This window comes from Balaenoptera physalus (genome assembly GCF_965194825.1).
Source record: "Balaenoptera physalus genome assembly, chromosome: 2".
Classification (NCBI taxonomy): Eukaryota; Metazoa; Chordata; class Mammalia; order Artiodactyla; family Balaenopteridae; genus Balaenoptera; species Balaenoptera physalus.
In genome coordinates, this window is record NC_138883.1 from 49,535,861 (window position 1) to 49,558,332 (window position 22,472).

The 22,472-nt window shown below is 41.2% G+C and overlaps 3 protein-coding genes across 5 annotated transcripts in view; 1 reads left to right on the plus strand and 2 right to left on the minus strand.

Moving 5' to 3' along the window:
* Window positions 1-22,472, plus strand: part of PYGL (glycogen phosphorylase L) — a 56,912-nt gene that overhangs the window by 1,888 nt on the left and 32,552 nt on the right. Inside the window, exons 2-5 of the mRNA XM_082448395.1 lie at window positions 3,330-3,431; window positions 6,297-6,375; window positions 12,041-12,144; window positions 19,789-19,920. Coding sequence (XP_082304521.1) covers window positions 3,330-3,431; window positions 6,297-6,375; window positions 12,041-12,144; window positions 19,789-19,920 — 417 coding nt within the window. The remainder of the gene's footprint in view (window positions 1-3,329; window positions 3,432-6,296; window positions 6,376-12,040; window positions 12,145-19,788; window positions 19,921-22,472) is intronic.
* The window catches only part of ABHD12B (abhydrolase domain containing 12B), a 49,319-nt gene that overhangs the window by 1,493 nt on the left and 25,354 nt on the right, over window positions 1-22,472 (minus strand). For both annotated transcript variants that reach the window (XM_082448423.1, XM_082448424.1), the window contains 2 exons: window positions 16,461-16,556; window positions 15,166-15,227 (listed from right to left, as the gene is read on the minus strand). In XM_082448423.1, the coding sequence (XP_082304549.1) occupies window positions 15,166-15,227; window positions 16,461-16,556 (158 nt within the window). The remainder of the gene's footprint in view (window positions 1-15,165; window positions 15,228-16,460; window positions 16,557-22,472) is intronic.
* Window positions 7,872-12,028, minus strand: LOC309654443 (bisphosphoglycerate mutase-like). Of its 2 annotated transcripts, XM_082448421.1 has the most exons (2): window positions 9,994-12,028; window positions 7,872-9,725 (listed from the first exon to the last, which is right to left on the minus strand). In XM_082448421.1, the coding sequence occupies exons 1-2, from the start codon at window positions 10,324-10,326 to the stop codon at window positions 9,582-9,584; spliced, it is 477 nt and encodes a 158-aa protein (XP_082304547.1). In that variant the 5' UTR covers window positions 10,327-12,028; the 3' UTR covers window positions 7,872-9,581. The 2 variants fall into 2 exon arrangements, with proteins under 2 accessions (XP_082304547.1, XP_082304546.1); XM_082448420.1 differs by having other exon boundaries at window positions 7,872-12,027.

Sequence of the window (22,472 nt, forward strand, 5' to 3'; positions counted from 1 at the left end):
TTCTCCTCCAGTGACTTATCTGGTACTTTATGGTTTTCTGGTTCTCTTGTTAGTTTCTGCACTGGGCAAGCATTTCTTACTTACGCAGGTATAAGCCAGGTATTCTGAACAAGATCCATTCCACACATGTTCATAAAGTGTCTACTCTGTGACAGTCATTCATCTAACAGAAGGTCCCTGCCCTCAGCATAGAGTGGAGCCAGTAGGTGTGTCCAATCTTCTCTCCCACCTCCCCTGCTTTCTAGTCACTGCAGATGAATCCCAAATCTGGATCTCTAGTCTCAATTCCTTTTCTGGCTCCATCCCTACATTTGTAAGTACTTGGTAAACATACCTAGATCTCCCCTTATTCCCTTAAACTCAGCATGTTAAAAACTCAAGTCATCATCCCTCTCAATCCTGCCCTCCCTTCTGTGTTTCTAACGTTAATGGCATTGTCATCCTGACGGCCACCCAGACACAAAACTTTAGTTTCGCCTTTGATTTCCTCCTGTATTCCCCATTCAACAAGTTGCCAAATTCTGTTGATTTCTGCAGTTTGCCTTGAAAATACCCACTCTGCTCCGTTCTCACTTCTCTGCCTAACTGAGGCCCTGGCCTCTGGTCTTCGATGAAGTAGGTTTCTAAGTGTTTACCTTGCTTCCCAGAAACGGTTAAACTGGCAGCATGCAGCTGAATATGGCTAGCAGACTTATTTTATTTGGTCGGTTAGACATCTTTAAGCAGTTTTATTTTCCGTACCTTCAGGCAGGACACTCCAGTTCTTGGCCCAGTACTCCTCATTGTTTTTTGTGACTGCCTTTACACATGTATTTTCTCTGCCTGGCTCCTGAAGGCATTTGAGTTTGCAATCCCAGCTCATTCTATGCATTATAGTCTGATTAAACCACTTAAAGAGATCCATCTTGCCCTCTGCTCAGATCTATATCACTGGCAGTATTGCCTGCCACAGTCCTTAAGCACTGAAGGCCCTTCTCAGCCCAGGTGAGCCTGTCCCTCCCGTCTTATCTCCCATTACCCTCCCTCCCATTACCTTGCTCTCCCACCAAACCAATTTGCCGTCCCCATCCATGCCCTGTTCTCCCCACTTCCGGGCCTCTGCCCACACTGCACCCTTCACCCGGGATGCCCTCCCCACCACGTGGAACTCTGCTCGACTCTTGCCTGCCCTGCAAGTCTCAGTTGTGTTGCCGCCTATTCTATACACCTAGTAATTAATACTAGGAACAAATTAAAAGTATTTTTTAAATATTGCTTATTGTTATGTCTTCTTTATTTTATCTATACAAGCCTTTTGAAAATTTCTAATTTTTGTAAAATATGCATAAGATATTAGTAATAGTAGTGCATGCATGTAATCTATAAGCTATATTGGAGATGCTCAAATATTTTACTACCAGAAGTATGTTTTAAATGTTTAGGGACCACTAACTAAGAGGATGAGGGAGATCAATTTTTTAAGGTCTTTTATACCCCCAAATATAAGGTGCAAGCCCCCCCAAAAAATTTATTTATGGGAAAATAGGAAATCACCTTAAATTTATGTCCTTGGAAAATCTGTCATGTAACAAGATGCTATCAACTACTTTATTTTAAGCAGCAACATGTTTTTAGGAAGACCTTGAAATGTCTTAAAAACTCTTAAGTCCATGCTAATTTAGAATCCTTAAAAGGGAGACAAAGAAATTTAACACAGATGTTGTCATTATTCCTGGGACTATGACCTCACAATTGCAAGTGTTGGATATATATACTGTATTTATAACCAAGCTTTTTATAGATCACTAAAAAGTAAAAAGCGATAGGTAGTGGTTATATTATAGAGATCATGAAAATGCACACAGGGAAGAATGAAAAAAACTGCCCTGATGTTATGTAAATGGATATTTGTGGCTTGAGATGCTCTTTTTTCTGATGCATTGGTACAAGGGCGCCAGCCTTGGGGGTGAGTGACGCCTTGCACCTCTTTGGCCTGAGTCTGCCCCAGGAAAGATACCTTTTCCCAGCTCACAGAAAGGTATCTAACAAACTAATGAGGGCCCTAATGACAGCATTATAGATATTCAAACAACTTGGATAAAAATAATGATGATGTGCTCTGGAAAATAGTGTTTGATAACATGTTGACTATCCATGGGAAGACTTGGAATTCAATTGTTTCATAAAATGAAAGTAGGGAAAAGTGAGATTTCTGAATTGACATTTTCATATAATATTTTAAGTATATATGTGTAACTAATGAGTTAAATATAATAGGCATTTCTTCTTTTTTTATTTTTATAATGGGCATTTCTTATATTGAACTATATTCATTTTTTTTTTTTTTTAGTACTTCCTGGTTGACCAAATCCTTTTCTTTGGGGTTACTCCTATTGAGAAATGGGGAAGTCCCTAAAATTTGAGGTGACTTTATATTGATATTGACGCATTTACAGATTTTTATTGTTTTGTTTTGTGTTTGGTGAAAAAGAAAAGAGGAACTGATACAGAGAGTAAGATATTTTATAAGAGGATGATGAAGTTACTGACCCTTTTTGTTTTCTTGACTACTAAACTGTGCTTGTATTTTAAAGGGTTTTAGGTAAGTCTGAGCTTTGCACCTTTCACTTTCAACTCTGATAGTATTGATATTTACTTGGCTTCTACTATGTCAAAGGCAAACAGTTTCTAAGCTGATAGAGAAATGTCCTATTTCACCAAGAACAAACACCAATAAACCTGAGGCAGTCTTTTGTTATACAGAAGGAACTATTGCCAGTTCATAGACTTTCTAGGATAATTTTAAATCTAAAATATTTAATTATAATATTACTTGCAGTAACAGTTAAGGAGGAATACTTTGTAGTCATTGGGTGTATCTTGAAGGAGTTAATCTCTGTGTTTCTTGGATGACTTGAGATGCTCACAGCCAACCCCACCTGACCCTCATCCTATAAACATTTTACAGATGAATGATGAGCTATGTCAGTCTGACTTCCGTTTACCCCAAACATATGTTTTTTCATGAGGCTCATGAACAGGAAGAAAAAACCCACAAAGCATTGCATCTAATGAATTGGATGAGTTTGCTTTTTTTCCTCTCCCTGGGGGTAAAAGATATACATTTTTTTAAGTATTACCAAAACCAGGATATGAAATGGTTTTTCCAAAGCCAGTTAGTTATCAGTAGTGCTTTTCTTTAGCCCTTCATGCATCTATAGGAGTCTCATTTGAACCTGAGTTAAAGTAGCCCTGCCTGTTTGTTTCTTATTGGTGACCTTGTCTTTTTACGTTGACAAGTAAGATTGGCCTCATAGCCGTTAACAAGACCTCTCTCTTCTTTGTTTCAGAGGGTTTATTACCTCTCTTTGGAATTTTACATGGGCCGAACATTACAGAACACCATGATCAACCTTGGCCTGCAGAATGCCTGTGACGAGGCCATTTACCAGGTACATTGTCTCCGTATTTCTCTCATTCTCTCCCTTTAAATTTCAAGTTCAACTCAGGAACCTTGGGGATATAGCCGCCCCACCCCCCCCAAAAAAAATGGTGAAAAATTGCTTCTATAGACATGGCTATTACAAACGATTAGAAATCTAAACTATAGTACTCCTGATCTCTGGGTTAAGAGGAACAAAGCTAGAGAACTAGTTTTGCCTCATGAGAATTTTGTTCTGCAATCAGTTTTTGACAGCATTACACAACAAATTACATTTTAGAAATTAGCATCTGAACAAGCCTTTAAGAAGTACTTGAGTCCCTGCTCTCAGAATCACAAGCCTTACTTTGGGCTCCTATATACTTTTTTAAAGGGATCAAAGTTTGACTGTTATTTGTATATCAAGGCAATATGTGAAAGTAATAAACTTTTAAAATTCTATTGTCATCCTTTCTCTGTTGCTTAATGAGATGTAAAATACACTTCCTCTTTAAATGAGGAGCCTGAGGTCTTGAACCTAATGCGCTAATTTGTTTGAATGAACTGTTTCTCCTTTGACCTTCAAGTATCTTCATACCAAAAATAGTCCTTAACCTTTCTGATGTGGTTAATAGGAGGAACGTGTATTTGCAAAGATGCACTCTAAATAAGAGACTGTTCAAGTTGCTTTTGTCCTGGCATAGGGTTGTTCTCCTCTCATGTGGCCAGCTGCTTGTCACTAGGGCTGGTTTCCTTTGTGTGGGTTTAGTAGAGCATTTCGTGTGAAAGAACCATTGCATCTCCTCTCTGCTTCCCTTTTCTTTGCCTCCCCTGATATCAGCTGAAAAAAATATACCTCCTTTGCACCATAATCTAACCAGGTGGGATGAAGTGACCCACGTCTCCTTGCTCAAGGTTTACAGCCTACTCTAGACTCACACGTTTAGAATGTTAAAAATCCTGAGCACTAGCATTAGCAGTTGATGTCACAAGGACCCCAGTACTCTAGGCACCAGGGAGCAAGTTTGAAAGCCCTTTGAACAATGAACAGAAGCAAATCCATTTTTGAACTCTTAGAAGATTTAGTTATCAGGACTTGTGTCAGAAAGCAAGTTTTGATATAAGGGTAGAGATCCAAGCAGGTAACCCCACGGCAACTGGGGCGTCCACTTCAAGCATAGTTACATCTTGTGCGTATGTTTTCAAACGTGTAGATTATGTTTCCATGTAAAATGTCATGGATTGCCTCACTTTCAGATAAGAATGCAGTCATTTCACAACGGACCATTATTAGCCAGGCATGGGCTAGATTATTATCTAGTCAGCAGAGGACAGGTCGTTTAATTTATCTGGCCATCCGTTTCCTCATTGTAAGATGAACAGTCCAAAGTGACCTCCAGAGCTGCAGAATTTTGGTACGAGTCCACACTGCTGCCACTGACCTCCAGCTGTGCGGGTCCCAACACTCTGTGGCAGGGAGCTGACTGGCAACCAATTCCATCATCCCCAAGGTCACAGTTGCTCCTTGGCCTCCCACAGTCTCCCTCTCTTTTTTTTTTTAATTGAATATAGCTAATTTACAATGTTGTACTAGTTTCAAGTGTACAGCAAAGTGACTCAGCTATATATTCTTTTTTAGCTTCTTCTCCATTATAGGTTATCACAAGATACTGAGTATAGTTCCCTATGCTATGCAGTAGGTCCTTGTTTTTGTTTTTGGTTTTTTTTTTATAAATTTATTTATTTATTTATTTTTGGCTGCATTGGGTCTTCGTTGCTGCGCACGGGCTTTCTCTAACTGCGGCAAGTGGGGGCTACTCTTCGTTGCGGTGCACGGGCTTCGCATTGCGGTGGCTTCTCCTGTTGCAGAGCACGGGCTCTAGGCGCGCGGGCTTCAGTAGTTGTGGCACGCGGGCTCAGTAGTTGTGGCTCACGGGCTTAGTTGCTGTGTGGCATGTGGGATCTTCCCAGACCAGGGATCAAACCCGTGTCCCCTGCATTGGCAGGCAGATTCTTAACCACTGCACCACCAGGGAAGCCCAGTAGGTCCTTGTTGTTTACCTGTTTTATATACAGTAATGTGTATGTGTTAATCCCAACTCCTAAGTTATCTCCCCCTCCCACTATCCCCCCACAGTCTGTTATCTACCCCAGAGAGAAGTAGAGGATTTTAGGCCCATCCAGCAGGACCACAGGGCTGAGGTTTCCCTGACTGCTGTCTGGCCCCCGGTGTCATGGGCAGTGACTCACTAACTGGTTTTGGGTTAACAACCTTTGACCTTACTGAGTAAATATGTTGTGGTCATGAAAAGATGAACTTTAGTCCATCCCAGAAAATCTGACCTCATACCTTTTGGTAATTTTCAAAATTTAGTCCAGTTAGTATCAACTTGGTACTAGGACTATTTCTGAGGTTTTACCCTGGCAACAAAAAATAATTTTCAGAAATAGTAATAGCCAACATTTATTGAGAAATATCTACCCAGGAATCATTGAGTGCTTTGTTTGTATAATCTCATTTAATTCACAGCCCTAAATGAAATAGATACTGTTATCCTCATTTTTAAACGAGAAATGAAAGGCCTAGTGAGATTTACTGCCTTGCTCAGGGTCATATAGCTAAGAAGTAACAGAGTCGGTAATGGACATTTAGAGCCCATACTCTTCTCCAAGCTGCTGCTGTGCCATCTCGGACAGTTTGCATCTTCAGTCACCAGCATCTGCAGCGGGTATCTGATGCCAGTTCAAGCAGTGAGGGACCTGGCAGGATTGAGTTCACAGATGAACCTGAAGACCCAACCCAGAGCTTTAGGAAATGACTGTTCTCTCTGAAGTGGCCTGTTTGTATATCTAAAGTTTGTATCCACGTCCTGTGTTGTTTTTCTTTCATCACCAGCTTGGATTGGATATGGAGGACTTAGAAGAAGTTGAAGAAGATGCTGGGCTTGGCAATGGTGGTCTTGGGAGGCTTGCTGGTAAGTGTGCTATTGTCTGGCCCTTGATGCCGTCTCACATGCCATGCACAACCATGCTTAAAGAACCAGAAGACTGTCTAGAAGTGCACAGTGTGAGCCGGTTGTAGATGTGTTTGTTTCTGAGTCTGCACAGTGGTTTGACCAGTGCTAGACAAACAGTAGAGAAAGGATCTTTAACAAAAGAGGCATTGCTTAAAAAGTTTGGAGACATTGCTTCAAACCCCAAAGCTAACCAGATCCTTCATGTGCGCTTAAGGGTTTCCAGAGTGGCCCCTTCACTTCACTTTTATTTGTTCACAGCTGCTCAATTCACATACTTGTGTGGTAGCACCTACGTTGTTTAGCCATTGTGTTATCGTCTTGTGCACTTAACAGTTTGCTTTTTGATTGACTAGTAGGCAGTGATACACTTGTTATACTATTGGTATGATTTAATTAATGAGTATTTTTTTTATATGGTTGAAGTTTGAGTTCTTTGCTTTATCCAGGAAATGATTTTTCCACAAATATAGAGGAAAACATTAAAAATATAATACCAATGCCATTAAATTAAAAATATGCATCCTTACCACCAAGCAATTCTACCTCCTGATATCTACCCTAAAGAAATACTCCAACATGTACACAAGGAGGCATGCGAAAAAAATTGCTACAGTATTGTTTGTAAAAGCAAAATTTTAGAAATAACCTAATGTCCACTGATAGAACAGGTAAAAAAGTAGAGGAACCCCATGTTACAGAATAATATGTGTCAACCTAAAAGTGAACTATTTGTACTTCCCTGCATAGACCTCCAAGAGGTGGGGGGCCGGGGGCAAAGGAAACAAGTTGCATTAAAAGCCACACAGTGTTGGGCTTCCCTGGTGGTGCAGTGGTTGAGAGTCTGCCTGCCAATGCAGGGGACACGGGTTCGAGCCCTGGTCTGGGAAGATCCCACATGCCGCAGAGCAACTGGGCCCGTGAGCCACAACTACTGAGCCTGCGAGTCTGGAGCCTGTGCTCCGCAACACGAGAGGCCGCGATAGTGAGAGGCCCGCGCACCGCGATGAAGAGTGGCCCCCGCTTGCCACAACTAGAGAAAGCCCTCGCATAGAAACGAAGTACCAACACAGCCAAAATAATAAATAAATAAATAAATAATTTAAAAAAAAAACCAACTGGTACTGTATTTAAAAAAAAAAAAAAGCGGGGCTTCCCTGGTGGCGCAGTGGTCGAGAATCTGCCTGCCAATGCAGGCGACACGGGTTCGAGCCCTGGTCTGGGAAGATCCCACATGCCGCGGAGCAACTAGGCCCGTGAGCCACAACTACTGAGTCTGCGCGTCTGGAGCCTGTGCTCCGCAACAAGAGAGGCCGCGATAGTGAGAGGCCCGCGCATCGCGATGAAGAGTGGCCCCCGCTTGCCGCAACTAGAGAAAGCCCTCACACAGAAACGAAGACCCAACACAGCCAAAAATAAATAATAAATAAATAATAACATTAAAAAAAAAAAATTAAAAAAAAAAAAAAGCCACACAGTGTGATAACATTTATGTTTTTTAAAAATTAATATTTTATGTGAGAATGTATATATGTAAATCCATAGAAAAAGTCTGGAATTTGAAATACTGAACTGCTCCCTGTGACCTTCTCTAGAGAGGAGCACAGAATTGGGGGCGGCAGTCAAAAGGGCTGCTAGCCCTGTCGGTAACATTTTAATTGTTTTTACAAAGAGGATGTTACTATATTATTTACTTGTGAAATTTAAATTTAATAATAGAATGTACGACCACACATGGATCAGATTGTACTCTATGAAAAATAAATATCTACGTCTTCTCTTTTAGAAATGATTCCACAATCTCTTAATTTTACACACAGTTTCAAATGACTAGAACTCCATTTACATGTGTTTCATATTGTTTATTCCTTACTACATTAGTGGCCATGTGTTTTTTTTGTTTGTTTTTTTTTATCTGTAACAGCTTTTATAGTTGTAAATTGTTTACATGACTTTATCACTGAAATATATGTCACTTGCTCTGAAATAAGGCAGTAGCTTAAAGAAATGATCACTTACCTATCTCCAGCATCTAAAAGCATCGTATATCATTAAGATTGATAAGCAGTCAATTCTGTCTGTGGCCTACCCTGAATACTATAGACTACGTACCATAATGTTTTGCCCTCAGCAGATAAAGAACAAATGTATGTGACAAGTGCGAATATACCATTTCCCCTGTTCAAGTGAATAAAATTACACCCACTATATTCTACCTTCCCCTGACCCGACCTTCAATTTTTAGAGAATTAGGCATGTCTATGTGTTGAAATAAGTACAACTCTTTGTGTTATAGGAAGATAAGAGCAGAGAATAATTCAGCAGCCTATACTTAATATTTATGAATCATATGGAAATTCTTGGGATGGTACCATTTTCAGTCACAGAACTTATTTTTAAATTAATTTTAAAGACCCCAAAATTAAAGTTTAAAAAGCAAAAATAAAACAAAAAGAGAACACAAACAGCTATAGCTGTCTATATGCTGCTAATTCTAGCAGCCAGAGAGGAATTCCACCAAATGTCATGAGGCAAAGGGCCTTGGTGTTTGTTGTTGGCCGTCTTGGAGGAATCCATCCGTGACTCTCCCATTTAATGAGCCTCTAGTCTTAACCTATCAAAGCATCCCTTTCCCTAGAGGAAAAGACTAGTAATAAATACTTAAGTATAGTGTGTTATCTAACACCCTTTATTATCATCCTAGAAAGTCTCAGTAAATATAAATGTGAACTACTTATTGGAGTAAGTAGTGCCTGTCAGTGGTCACTCTATACTGATTTATTGAATGAGGAATACCTTGAACTTGACCTCCACTTGTTGCTCCCCCATCTCGGAAACTTATGACATTGATTAAGCCCCACTGGTGACTAACTTAGTGCCTAATTCAAATGAGGCCGGCAGAGGCTAACGCATAAGGCTTATGACATTAGCACTCAGGCATCCTAAAGCCTTTATCTGGGCCAAGATAAGTTACCTAGTTACTTATACAAACTCTACCCCACAGCCTAGATCTGGGAAAATCAGGAAAAATCAGCAGGGGAGAAAAAAAAAAAAAAAAACGAGATCAGCACCCACAACACACCGCATACCAATCCTTCTGCAGCTATCCCTAGCTAGCACGTGGGAAAGATTTTATTTGTCAGCGCGTTTCACTTTTCCTTGATCCTCTACTTTCTTAATGGCTGCTTGGATAGCCTCTTGGTTGCCCAGGAACTGGTGAGGTCCAACGGCATGCAGGTTCTCGTCCAGTTCCAGGAGAATGGGGACTCCAGTAGGAAGAGTAATGTTGATAATGTCTTCATCTGAGATACCTTCCAGATGTTTCAGGAGTGCCCGGCTGCTATTTCCATGAGCAGATATCAGAATGGTTTTACCACTTAATACTTCAGGAGCAAGCCTTTCATTCCAATAAGGAAGGAGTCTCTCCAGAACATCCTTTAAGCTCTCGGATCGTGGCAGCTGATCCAAAGGAATGTCGCACACTTTATATCTCCGGTCGTTGTAGATCTCGTGGTAGTAAGGATGGGACTCCTCTATGGGCGGTGGGGTCACACTGTAGCTCCTTCTCCACAGCCTCGCTTGTTCCTCGCCGTGATTCAAAGCCATTTGCTCCCTGTTGAGACCGATCAAGGCTCCATAGTGACGCTCATTGAGACGCCAGGAGCTTTCCACGGGAACCCATTCCTGCCCCAGCTCTTCCAGGATCAGCCAGGCTGTGTGGATGGATCGGTTCAGGATGGATGTGAACACGAGATCAAACTCAAAGTTTAGCGCTTTGAGTTGCTTCCCACAGTTCCGAGCTTCTTGCATTCCTTCACTGTTAAGTTTCTGATCCACCCAGCTACAAAAACGGTTCTCTTTATTCCAAGCACCCTCTCCATGTCTTAACATAATCAGTTTGTACTTGGACATACTGATGGCTGAGCTTCTCTAGTGCTTTCCAATGGGCCAGTGTTCAGTGACAGCAATACATCTGCAGAAAGACCACCAGCAGCAGCCGCTCGTCGGAACCGCCGAGCAGCCAGTGCCTCCCAAGACTCATCAGTGGCCATGTGTTTTAACGGTGCAATTAGTCATAGAAAACGCTGCCTTTGGCATACTTGGCCACCTTGAGAAGTTAATCATCGGGTAATTAGTAGGCTTTCCATGGAGCTATAGGAAGACCAGCAGAGCCAACAGCATGCTCATCTAAGACTGACAAGGTAGCCTGCCTTCGTTTTATGTAAAGTCACAGGCCTATTTTTTGGCAGGGTTAACCCCACTCTGGGCCTGACAGGGAAGGGGTGAATGAGGCTGAGTAATTCTCATTAGATGACCTCATCTCTTACCAGACTGAAAAAACTGGGACCCCATTCTGGTGAGGCTCTCAGGATAATTTGATCAGGACCCAGGAAAAGACAAACCGCCACAGCTCCGAGAGAGCAGGAACTGGGACAGAGCCAAGCCCCATGAGCACAGGGACCGGAAGACCGTTGTGATGTTACAGTAACTTGAAGGTCTTGGCCATTGGCCTTTGTGGATCTGTTTTAGGAGTCCACCATGAACCTAGCTCAGTCTCTTCCTGTTTGATCAACAATTTTCAATGTTCTTTTCAGTTTTAGATCCTACTATATTTTCTCATTCTCTGTATATTTCTCAGTTCAGATTCCTGAGAGGGGCAATATGCTTAGCGTAACCCCTAAAATTGCTCCTGACCACAAGATAGATCCTACCCAGCCTGTTGATTGGCTGCTCTAGATCAGGTGCTCTGTCATTAAAGCCATTGGCTACAAGGAACAGAAAACCTAGCAAAAGCTAGTTCCGCCAACAAGGACATGTATTATCACAGAACGAGAACTTCAGAGGTTGGCCATTCCAAGATTAATTTATTCAGCAGCACAATTCTGTCAGGACTCTGGGTCTCTATGGTTCTTTTGACTTTACCTTCATGGAAAAAAGACGGCAGCGGTAAGGAAAATCTTTCACTGTATCCAGCAGACTTTCTAGCACCTCTCATTGGATTGAATGTCATTGTATGCTTATGCCAAAACCCAAACTGGTGAAGGACATAAAATTACTATGATTAGCTTAGAAGTTTAGACCAGTCAAGATTCAGTTCCTGGTCCAGCCTCCCTGAAGCATAAGGCCACCTGATATGTGAACCACACTGGAATTCCATTAGCCAGAAAGAGAGTCTGCCCCAGATGTCCAGCTAGTCAGGCAGATGGGTCACATGTAAATTATACACGTCTTTTCAAGCAGAGGGGGATGGAGACAGCTTCCCCTAGAAAGGGCAGTGTGAAGAACAGACATAATAAAGGACATTGCTAACGTAGACCAGCTTCCTTACCTGTTCTCAGATGAAATGCCAACACAGTGGTTATTTCTGGATGGTGAGGTAATAAATGTCTGTTTTCTTCTTTATACATGTTTGTATTTTCTACCTCTTCTATAGTTTATTTTATAATTAGAAAAAAAGTGTTATTTTAAAAACTTAATACCCACTGTGCAGCAGTCTCTGTGCTTTAAGATACAAATATGGTTTCTCATAGAGAAATGTTTTGTGGCTGCCATGTTTTTTAGAGAAAGACAAAATTTTGCCTAACCTTGATGACCCTGCCTTTTGCCTGTGCTCTGTTTAATTTAGCCTGCTTCTTGGATTCCATGGCAACTCTGGGACTTGCAGCCTATGGCTATGGCATCCGATATGAATATGGAATCTTCAATCAGAAGATTCGAGAAGGATGGCAGGTATGTGAGACATATTTTTTAATTTTGTCATTAAAGTACTTTGTCTTCATGGTGTTCTGGATGGTTTATAATTTATGGACATTTTACATAGAGCTTTACTGCTTTCTGTGGCATCTGGTTGACATGAGTGAATACTGTCGGTCTTCCCACTTTGAGGTGTAAGCTCCCTAAGAGCGGAGAGCCTGCCGGTATCCCCAGTATCATTCACCACCAGATCCGTAGCATCTTGTACGGTGCCAGACTCACAAGAGTGCTCTGAAAATATTTATCACTGATTGCCTGAATGTGGACTACCTATAATATGCCATGTCCTATCTCTGCAGCATATTAAATGGAGGAGCACATCTTTTGGCTCATGATCTTCCCCAGTAACTCTTTCTTTTCTTTTTTTTTTTTTAATAAATTTATTTATTTATGGCTGCGTTGGGTCTTTTTTTATTATTATTATTAATTAATTTATTTATTTTTGGCTGCATTGGGTTTTCTTTGCTGCGCGTGGGCTTTCTCTAGTTGCGGCGAGCGGGGGCTGCTCTTCGTTGCGGTGCGTGGGCTTCTCATCGCAGTGGCTTCTCTTGTTGCGGAGCACGGTCTCTAGGCACGCGGGCTTCAGTAGTTGTGGCTCGTGGGCTCTAGAGCGCAGGCTTAGTAGTTGTGGCGCACGGGCTTAGTTGCTGTGTGGTATGTGGGATCTTCCCCGACCAGGGCTCGAACCCGTGTCCCCTGCATTGGCAGACGTATTCTTAACCACTGTGCCACCAGGGAAGTCCCCCAATAACTCTTGATAGTAGGAAGCATGTCACCATTTTTGTAGGTGAGAAAACTGAGGGTCTTAAGAGGTGAAGTCACCTCAGATCACACAGCTGGCAAATAAGGCTGTATATCCCCAGATTTCCAGGTCCACATTCAGTATTCTTTTCTACACTCAGAGTCTTGCCCTCCTTAACATGCCTATCTTACAAGATATGTAAGCTCTGTGTTCTAATTTTTTTATAAGACGAAAGCAGGCAATCCTGTTAACTATTATATCAAAAAACTCTGGCACATATTTAATATGTATAATTATAGTGCTCTGTAGAAAACTGCACAAATAGTAATGAATCCATACAAATGACTCTCATTTTATTTTTATATAACCAAACTAGATTCTTAAGTATTTGTTTCTCTTTATCTGTGGTAACTCTTTGAACTACAGTCAGCCCTGGCATGGACAGTTTTCCCTGATGCTAAGTGTGATTTAGGTTTTTTTCTCTCCCTATCTTTGTCTCATACACGCACATCATTGACAAAAAGATACTGGATTTTCAAGAAGCCTGAGCTCTCTGAGCCCTCCCAAGAGTCAGTCCAAGGTCAGCGTGATCAGCCATTGGGTTGGGGGACCTAGGCTGGAGCTAATCCCAGGGGAGAGGAAGGATGAGAAGCCGGGTGTCACCGCCATCCACTCTCCCCTCCCTCCGTGTTTGGACACTCTGGGCCAAAGAAGGAGGGCACTAAAAGATTTGACATGATAAGAGAATGCACCAAGGGAAGTCCCAGGAGGAGAATATTGGGAACATATTGAAAGACAAACTTCCAGATTTTGTTAAGAACCAGTGTATCTTTAGCTACTCCTAAATCAATTAGGAGGCAGCATTGGGTAGAAAAAAAATTGGGCCCTAATATGAGATCTAATTTCTAATTTGAGGCCTAAGTGCAACTCATTACCCTTATGACGTTTGTTGCCTTGATTAGGTTACCTAGCTTCTCTGAGCCTCACTTTTCTTGTCTGCAAAATGGAGATGCCAGCTTCACAGAACTATGAAAATATGTAAAATGTCTGTTGCACAAATAGGCACTCAATGAAATGTTAATTTGGCCTAATAAAAGGAGGATAATTTTTTAAATTGTGGTATTATATAGTAAAATATTAATGCAACCATTAATATCATGTTTTTAATTAATTATAATGAAATGGGAAATTGTTTATGATAGTTGAAAAAAGGAGGTATAGGATCATTTGGATAGTATGACCTATCCAAAGGAAACCAAAAAGGTAAAGTGCTAGAAAAAAAAAAGACGTCAAAGCTTCAACAGTAATTAATTATCTCCGGGAGATAAGATTATGGGTGACTTTGACTATCTTCTGTTTGTTCTCCTACATGACTCATATTTCATAAGAAATGTGTATTTTATAATCATAAAAAGATATAAAAACAAAATAATTGGTTCCCTTCCACAGTGAAGTAATCTAGGGCTACATGGTGAGAAGCCTAGCTTGGCTGGCATTTCCAGTAGGACCAAGATTTTAACACAACCTGACCAAGGGATACATGGTATCCATTCTCAGTCTTTGTATCCTGTATGGTACTCATTATACCCCAGAATGTTTAAGGATTTTACTTCTTACTTTTCTGTGAAAGATTTTTCTTAACTCAGCAGATCAATCTCAAAAAATTGTCTTTCAAGTGCATTTTCCCCAAAGTCTTATGAAAGGTCACTCTTTATTAATCCCACCTATGACCTTTGCTACTTTTAAATGGCCTTATTTCGGGAAACCATCCCTTCTCTCCTGTGAGACCCAGGAAGTATATATTCTAGTGTTCTTAAAGGAAAAAGAGAGCCCAAGTGGCTTTTGCTAGTCTCCAAAGCTAGTTTTACTACATCATCACTTCTTTCATTACAACTGAAATTGAGTCAGAAGGACACCTAATTTTATCTACCATAGCCATTGTTCACTGGGATGGGATTTTAAAAAGCAAACATAAAAAAGAAACTGTTTCCATGAAAAAACAAAAAATATCTTCCAGGAAAGCAGAATGCCTTTTGGGGGCATGGTCACTGCCCTACTCCCATCAGCTACATCGTTGCTCTTATGATGGAGAAGGCTGATGAAAATTGCACAAGCTAGGAAGATTTTTAAAGGTTGATGGACTTTCAGTTTTTGAAGGCTCTCTTCAAGGAAGATTTGCAGTCATAAAGTGTTCGTTGTGAACTCCACCCCGCCCCCCAAGGAAAAAAATTTAATTGCTAAAATGCTTGACTTACCTCGAACTCTAACGGGGATCATTGAAACCTTCTCAGAATAGTCCTCTGAAAATGACTGGCCACTGGGAGGAAGAGGGGGAAGGACAGTTGCAACAGCTTCACGTTAAAGTTTAACAGTCACGCACTAAAGTTCTGAGTGGAAAGACGCTGACAGTAGAAACCTCAGGGTTGAATCAAGCAGTCTGCTGGAACATTCTTTCTCTTAGAACCTTGCTATACCCTAGCCATGCACAGTTCACATTACCCAGCAAGCTTCTCCTGGCCATTGTTGAATTCTTGGTGCTCCCCAGAAACATTTACCAATGACTGGTACCACCAGAAAGCAAAGTTTGTTGACAACTCCTGATGTTTGCTCACTGTTTCTTCATGTCCTGTGTATCCCACAGTTGAGGGGAAAAGCGTTTCTTCGAATTCAGTCACTCACAGAGGCCCTGAGCTGACCTCTGCTTCCATGCTGGCTGGAATAGATTCCACCGAGTAATCTCTCCAGGAAGACCCCAGATCCAGCTGCCATGCATCCCCCCACACACACCACCACCACTGCCACCACCACCCAGGCGGGCACGCTGCTCCTCTCGTCACAGCCTCCTGCTTGCTTTGTCTCAGCTCCTTTTCATCTGGGATGTTCAGATCCACACAGCCCACTTGCATATAAATGAAAGCTCTCCTCCCGTCTGGCCCCTGCCCTTCATATGGCTCAGCAAGTTAGTGCACTCAGGGATCACTGGTTACATGGAAATCTATATTTACAGACCAGTTTGTTAATTTGTTGGAAGAAAGCAAGACAGAAAGGAGGTTTATCACCATCCCGCAGCCTCTGTGGATTGAGTTGGGGTGGCTGGAGGCGGTTCTCTCTTTCTCCTCTGATCTGCTCAGAACAGCTTGCTTTTATGAAATATCTGTTTTTCAATTTACCTTAAAAACAAGCTTTGCATAACTGAGGGAATTGTTGACTGATTCCTTGCCAAAATCAGGAAGAGACTCAATAAAGAACAGCAAGCTAGGAGTCCTATTCTCCCACAGAACTTGTTAACCCAGTGAAATTAAAACCAGCCATTATTTGGCAGGGAAAAACCAGACCAACATTGAGAGTGACTGGCTGACTAGTCCCTTGTCACTTAACAGCGTGTCCTCAAAAGAGCAAGTGCGGCCTCTGATTTGCAAAGGAGGCCAGGAGGGGCCCGTGGTGGGAAGCCCAGAGCTCAGCCTCTCTTCTACGGGCATTTCACGCTGCTTGAGGGGAGAAGAGTCTGCTTCTGCTGCATTCTTCAACAGAAAATATGTTGTCAGCTCACCTGTGCACGTGATTTTCGAGAGGAATGCTGTTTCTGCTTCCTCGTCCTCCTGGTTCATGTAAAAACTTAAGGTGTATTTTGCAACAGTCCTGAGTGCTGAAATGAGGCAAATAGGCCGTAAGGTTCTTTCCTGTTACAGGAAGCAGTGTGTGTTCACACTGACCAGTATTTGAAACCCAGAACCTGCCCTTGCTTAAGTGCAGCGTGAAGTGTTTTGTAAGTCAGGATGTTTGATCTTTGTGCATAACCTCATTTATTTTTCATAGAGTTTCTAGTTACTAACACGAGCTAGAGGACTCTAACTTAACCAATTTCTTATCAACTGATAAAATTCAATCCTTTCCTTGTTAAATTTTAATTGTATTTTTTGTCCTCTTTATGAATGGGATAGCCGAAGTCTCAATTCTGAATTACAGTTCCTGACTTTGTATCGCCGTATAGCTCCCGGCTGCACCGTGTACCCGCTGGCTACATGTTCAGATGCAAATTTTTAAATGCAAAATTTGAGACCCCTCCCCAGACTGCCTGAGACTCTGCATTTTAACAAGGTGCACTGTACTGATTAGCTCACATCTAGGTCCAGCCTTCCCTAGGCTTCATCCTGCATCTGCTACATCCTCCTGAAGCTCTCTAATTCCAGACCTTTCTATCTAAAGATGTTGTTTCTGTGTGTCCCCTTTTCATTCATCATGACACTGGTAGTTCTTGTTAATGGGCAGCTTACTGGCATTCCCAATATGATCAATGTTTGAATAAATGGATGTGTGTTTGCTTGTCTGGCTGTTGACATTAATGTTTTGTCTAATATTTCAAAAGATAGCTGTGTTTGTTTGCCTCTCTCCACACTGTGCCTGGGGCAGACACTGAACTCATACGTAGGTGATCATGAAGCATCCAGCATTGTGTCATAATTCATCATTAATATCCTTTTAAACTAAAGCTGAGTTTTCTAAGAGGGAAGGATGAGGAATCAGGTAGGTAAAATAACCATATTGGGGGTAATCTCATTGACAAGGGAGCTTTGTACTAAAAACCTTACCCCTCCCTTCTTGCCAGAACACGATTGCATTTTTTAAAATATAAGGACTATTTTAAAGGTATCACTCATAATACCTTTACTTTAAAAAATGCAACCCCCGCCCCACCATGTGTTTTTTGTTCTTGTTTTGGCATTTTTATTTGTTTTTTATAGAAAACAAAATGCATTTGATGTCTAGGATACCCTAAATACAAATTAGATTTTAAAATTTTTATGAGAACTATTTTGTCATAAATTGACATAAATACATGGGAAAATGTTGAAATTGTCAATAAAATAAATTCCTTACATTTTAGTATATGTCATTTTCAAAATGAATTAGAAATAATAGTTCATGGGACTTCCCTGGTGGCGCAGTGGTTAAGACTCCGCGCTCCCAATGCAGGGGGCCCGGGTTCCAGCCCTGGTCAGGGAACTAGATCCCACATGGGTGCTGCAACTAAGGGTTCGCATGCTGCAACTAAGGGCCCCCCCCCGCCGGCCGCAACGAAGGAGCACACATGCAGCAACTAAGACCTGGCACAACCAAATAACTAAATAAAATATAATAAATAAATAAATAATAGTTCATTATCAGATCAAAATTACATAAGGATTAAATTAAACAAAGACTACAAAATGTGTTCTGTGGATGGGAATGTAAATTGGTGCAGCCACTATGGAAATAAGTATGGACGTTCCTTTAAAAACTAAAAATAGAACTACCATATGGTCCAGCAATTCCATTCCTGGGTATATATCTGGAAAAAATGAAAACGCTAATTCAAAAAGATACACGCACCCCAGTGTTCATAGCAGCACTGTTTACAATTGTCAAGGCATGGAAGCAACCCAAGTGCTCATCAACAGATGAATGGATAAAGAAGATGTGGTGTATATATATGCAATGGAATATTACTCAGCAATAAAAAATGAATTAAATATTGCCACTTGCAGCAACATGGATGGACCTAGATAATATTATGCTTAGTGAAATAAGTCACACAGAGAAAGACAAATACTATATGTTATCACTTATATGTGGAATCTAAAAAATAATACAAATGAATGCATATGCAGAACAGAAACAGACTCACAGATATAGAAAACAAATTTGTGGTTACCAAAGGGGAGAAGGAAGGGGGGGAGGGACAAATTAGGGATATGGTATTAACAAACTACTATGTATAAAATAGATAAGCAATAAGGATATACTGTATAACACAGGAAATTATACCTATTATCTTATAATAACCTATAATGGAATATAATCTGCAAAAATACTGAAACACTATGCTGTACACCTGAAACTAACACAATATTGTAAATCAACTATATTTCAAATTAAAAAATGAAAAAAAAGTAATAGTGTTCTGTACCTATACTGAAATAAGCTTTATTAAGGGAGCTTTCTATGAGTAGTTTTTCTCAACCGATTCTGTGCTTTCAAGGCACAAAGCTCTTGACAGAAACCATAATGTAGGACCCATCAGGTCCAGGTATCCAACAATAAACATCCCTGGGAAGCCTGTCTCTTTCCCTCAAGCGAGACAATTGGATTCACAGATGTTAAGACACAGGCTTTAGAACCCACAGACCTACCATCAAATCTTACCTGTATCGTTTACTATCCGTGCAACTTTGAGCAAGTTACAATTTCCTTAACAAAGGGAGAAGCCATAGCTCCCTCCTATAGTGTTGCTATGAGGATTAAATGCAATAATATGTATAAAACATTTAGAGTAATACTAGCCAGTATTGTTGTTGATTTAGGCTGTACGACAATAACAAAGATGAATTGAGATTGACAGAACCAACATCTTTCTTGCCAAAACAGTATTCTTGAGTTGATTCAGTCAAAAAAATGTATATTTTTTTTTATAAATTTATTTATTTATTTATTTGGCTGTGTTGGGTCTTCGTTGCTGCACGCGGACTTCCTCTAGTTGTGGCGAGTGGGGGCTACTCTTCGTTGCGGTGCGCGGGCTTCTCATTGCGGTGGCTTCTCTGGTTGCACAGCACGGGCTCTAGGCACGCAGGCTTCCGTGTTTGCGGCTCACGGGCTCTAGAGCGCAGGCTCAGTAGTTGTGGCACGTGGGCTCAGTAGTTGTGGTGCACGGGCTTAGTTGCTCCGAGGCATGTGGGATCTTCCTGGACCAGGGACCGAACCTGTGTCCCCTGAATTGGCAGGCTGATTCTTAGCCACTGCGCCACCAGGGAAGTCCCCAAAAATATTTTTAATTTGATATAATTGAAGGGCTAGGTCCACCGCTCCTGAAAAACAAATTCTAAGCCATGTCCTTTTTGCAGATAGAAGAGGCAGATGACTGGCTCAGGCATGGAAACCCCTGGGAGAAGGCCCGCCCCGAGTTCATGCTGCCTGTTCACTTCTACGGGAAAGTAGAGCACACAGAGGCCGGAGCCAAGTGGATCAACACACAGGTATTCTGAGAGTCCTCGCGCTGAGCATTGTGTAGAGGATGGCACAGAGTACGACGTGTATATGGTGTTGAGTATAGTGTGCTGTATATTGAATAATAGAGTATATTTTTTATAAATAAATCTGTTACTTCTCTTAGTGGAACCCACTCATTTTGGAGACCAGGCAGCTGAAGCCAAGAGAGAAGTGACTTCCCCAAGGTCAAGTGACTTCCCAGGGTCATTTTGTCATCCGGTTTATAAGAGATTAATCAATTCTATAATCCCAGCATGCTTAGCTCTCCAGTTTTATATAAAGCTGTTGAAACCAAGATTGAATAAAGTTAAATGTCATTCCTCACCCCACTGCCATATGTACATTCACTTGTAAATTCTAAGGGGTAAATATTTTTAAACTGAAGTATTTATTCAAAGGATTACCAAAGTTCTTCTTCATTACAAAGTCAAAAAAAACAATGCAAAATATTGCAAAATGCATTCTGTTACTGTGTGCCAAATCACTTCTAGAGAAATAATGCTGGTGTCAATCCAAGTGTACTTAATTCATGGCCGTGTATTTATCCTGCCACCAGATTAGAGTGTTACCCTGTTACTGAACAATTTACTTTTCAGCTCCTCTAGTGGTGGTTTGTGCTTTGCTGTCTTCATACGTCCTGATAAATAACCCCTAAGAACTACTGGATTGCATTGTCCAATCACTGGAGGCTCCACTTGAGATATTTGTTTAGTAAATATAGTCTTACGCCAGAAAAGATGTCTCACTGGCCACTTTAAAAGCTTAAAGAAAATGGTAAAGACCAAGGAAAGACTGTTCTTATATAGCAAAATCAGGAAAAATTCAGTATTGTAATGCTAAATTCAGTTGGTTTGTGGACGCAAGACCCATGTTATAGTGGCCTTTTAAGCTGATGCTTTATTCTGCTAATCCATGCAAGGCTATTCACGGTTCACAAAAGAAAGACTTCTTTTGAAGTTTTTCCTATCTGAACATGATTTATTCAGCATATAAAATAATGGATTAGAAGCTAAAATAGGTCATTATATATAACGATATAAGGAATAAACTAATACTGTAATTTCAAGATGTTTCCCTCTGTCCACCCCTTGCCTTTTATTTTGGTTAAACAATAGACCACAACTAAGTTGCAGTTGATTACAAATATGATCAGAAGAACTGCAACAAACCAATTGTTAATATGCCTAAAGAATTCTCACATGTTTTGGGCATTAATCTAGCAAGTATTTGGTGTCTAAAACTTCCAGTGGCTTCTGATCTGTTTAAACATACGCAGGTTATACTCCCAATCCTGGAAGCATTCTGTTTACTTCGTAGGTCCCACTGATGACCTTATGATGACCTGATGATATATTTACAAAGCACCTCTAGACATTTTCATAATATATCCAGAAATTCAATTAGGGAGAGTGTGTTTTTCTGTGCCTACAAAGGCAAGTTTACGGGGCAGATGTAATAAAGGGTGAGCTGACCCAATCTGTGTGGAATTTTATGGATTGACGCCACTGCCTGATCAGCCCCAGATTTGTAGCTAGTGAGGTCAGAGAGCTTGAGGTCAGACCTCATGTGTGCCTGCTGTGAAGGCTTCCAGTAAACTGAGTGATTTGTTTCATTTCTTGTGTCAGTTCAGGTCCTCTGGGAAGCAGACAGAAGGGAGAATTAGAAGTACAAGTGATCTATTGCAGAAATGCCTGTGAAAGATAAAGGGAAAGGGAACAGGAGGAGGGGGGACATCTTTCAGACTGCAACGCAGGTGTGACACCTGTGAAGAGAGAGAGGGAAAGGAGGAGTCTCAGGAAGAGCCTCACACTGCAGCGCATCTCTGAACAAGTGCCCAGGCTGATGGGACATTGCTCATGAGGGGTCCTGGCTCTCATGCTCCCACCACGATGGGAGCGTCCCAAAGAAAGCACAGCCTCGTGTGAGCTCTGAGGTGGCAACTTCTCCCTGAGGTTCTCTAAAGGGACCTCCAAGCCACGTGCTTCCCCAGCTGCCTCAATTATGCTTCGAGGGTCAGAAGGACGAGTCATGTTTGAACCCAGACTCAGAGTCCCACTCTGTAAATGACTTCTCCTGATTGACCACAACTTGCTCTTAGAACTCCAGAGATCTTTATTTCCTAGTAAAAGATATTCAAATAAATGTGATTTATTACTCTGTGGTTACGATGTTCATGAAAGCATGACTGAATGTATGTGACTGATTGATGTAGGCTAGAGTGTTTCATTCCCTCATAATTCAGCAGACCAAATTAAAGAGATCTGTGGTTAGGTTTCAACACTACCACTGACTATGACCTTGGGTAAGTCACTTCTCTCTCGGCTTCATTCCCCTCATATCCGAAACGCGTTAAGTTGCACTAGATGATCTCTAGCATGCTCCAATTCAATCAGTCTGTCATTCCCCTTCCTTAGAGCTTGATTCTGATGAGGCAGGGAATAGAAAATTGTCTTCTCCCACATAAATGTTAAATTCATGTGAAACATGGTTCATCTTCCTGTTCTTCTCTATTTCCATGACTGTTACAAATATTGAGCTA

Excerpts from the sequence above, each read along its gene's own strand:
- LOC309654443 (XM_082448420.1), bottom strand. The coding sequence starts at position 10,326 with ATGTCCAAGTACAAACTGATTATGTTAAGACATGGAGAGGGTGCTTGG.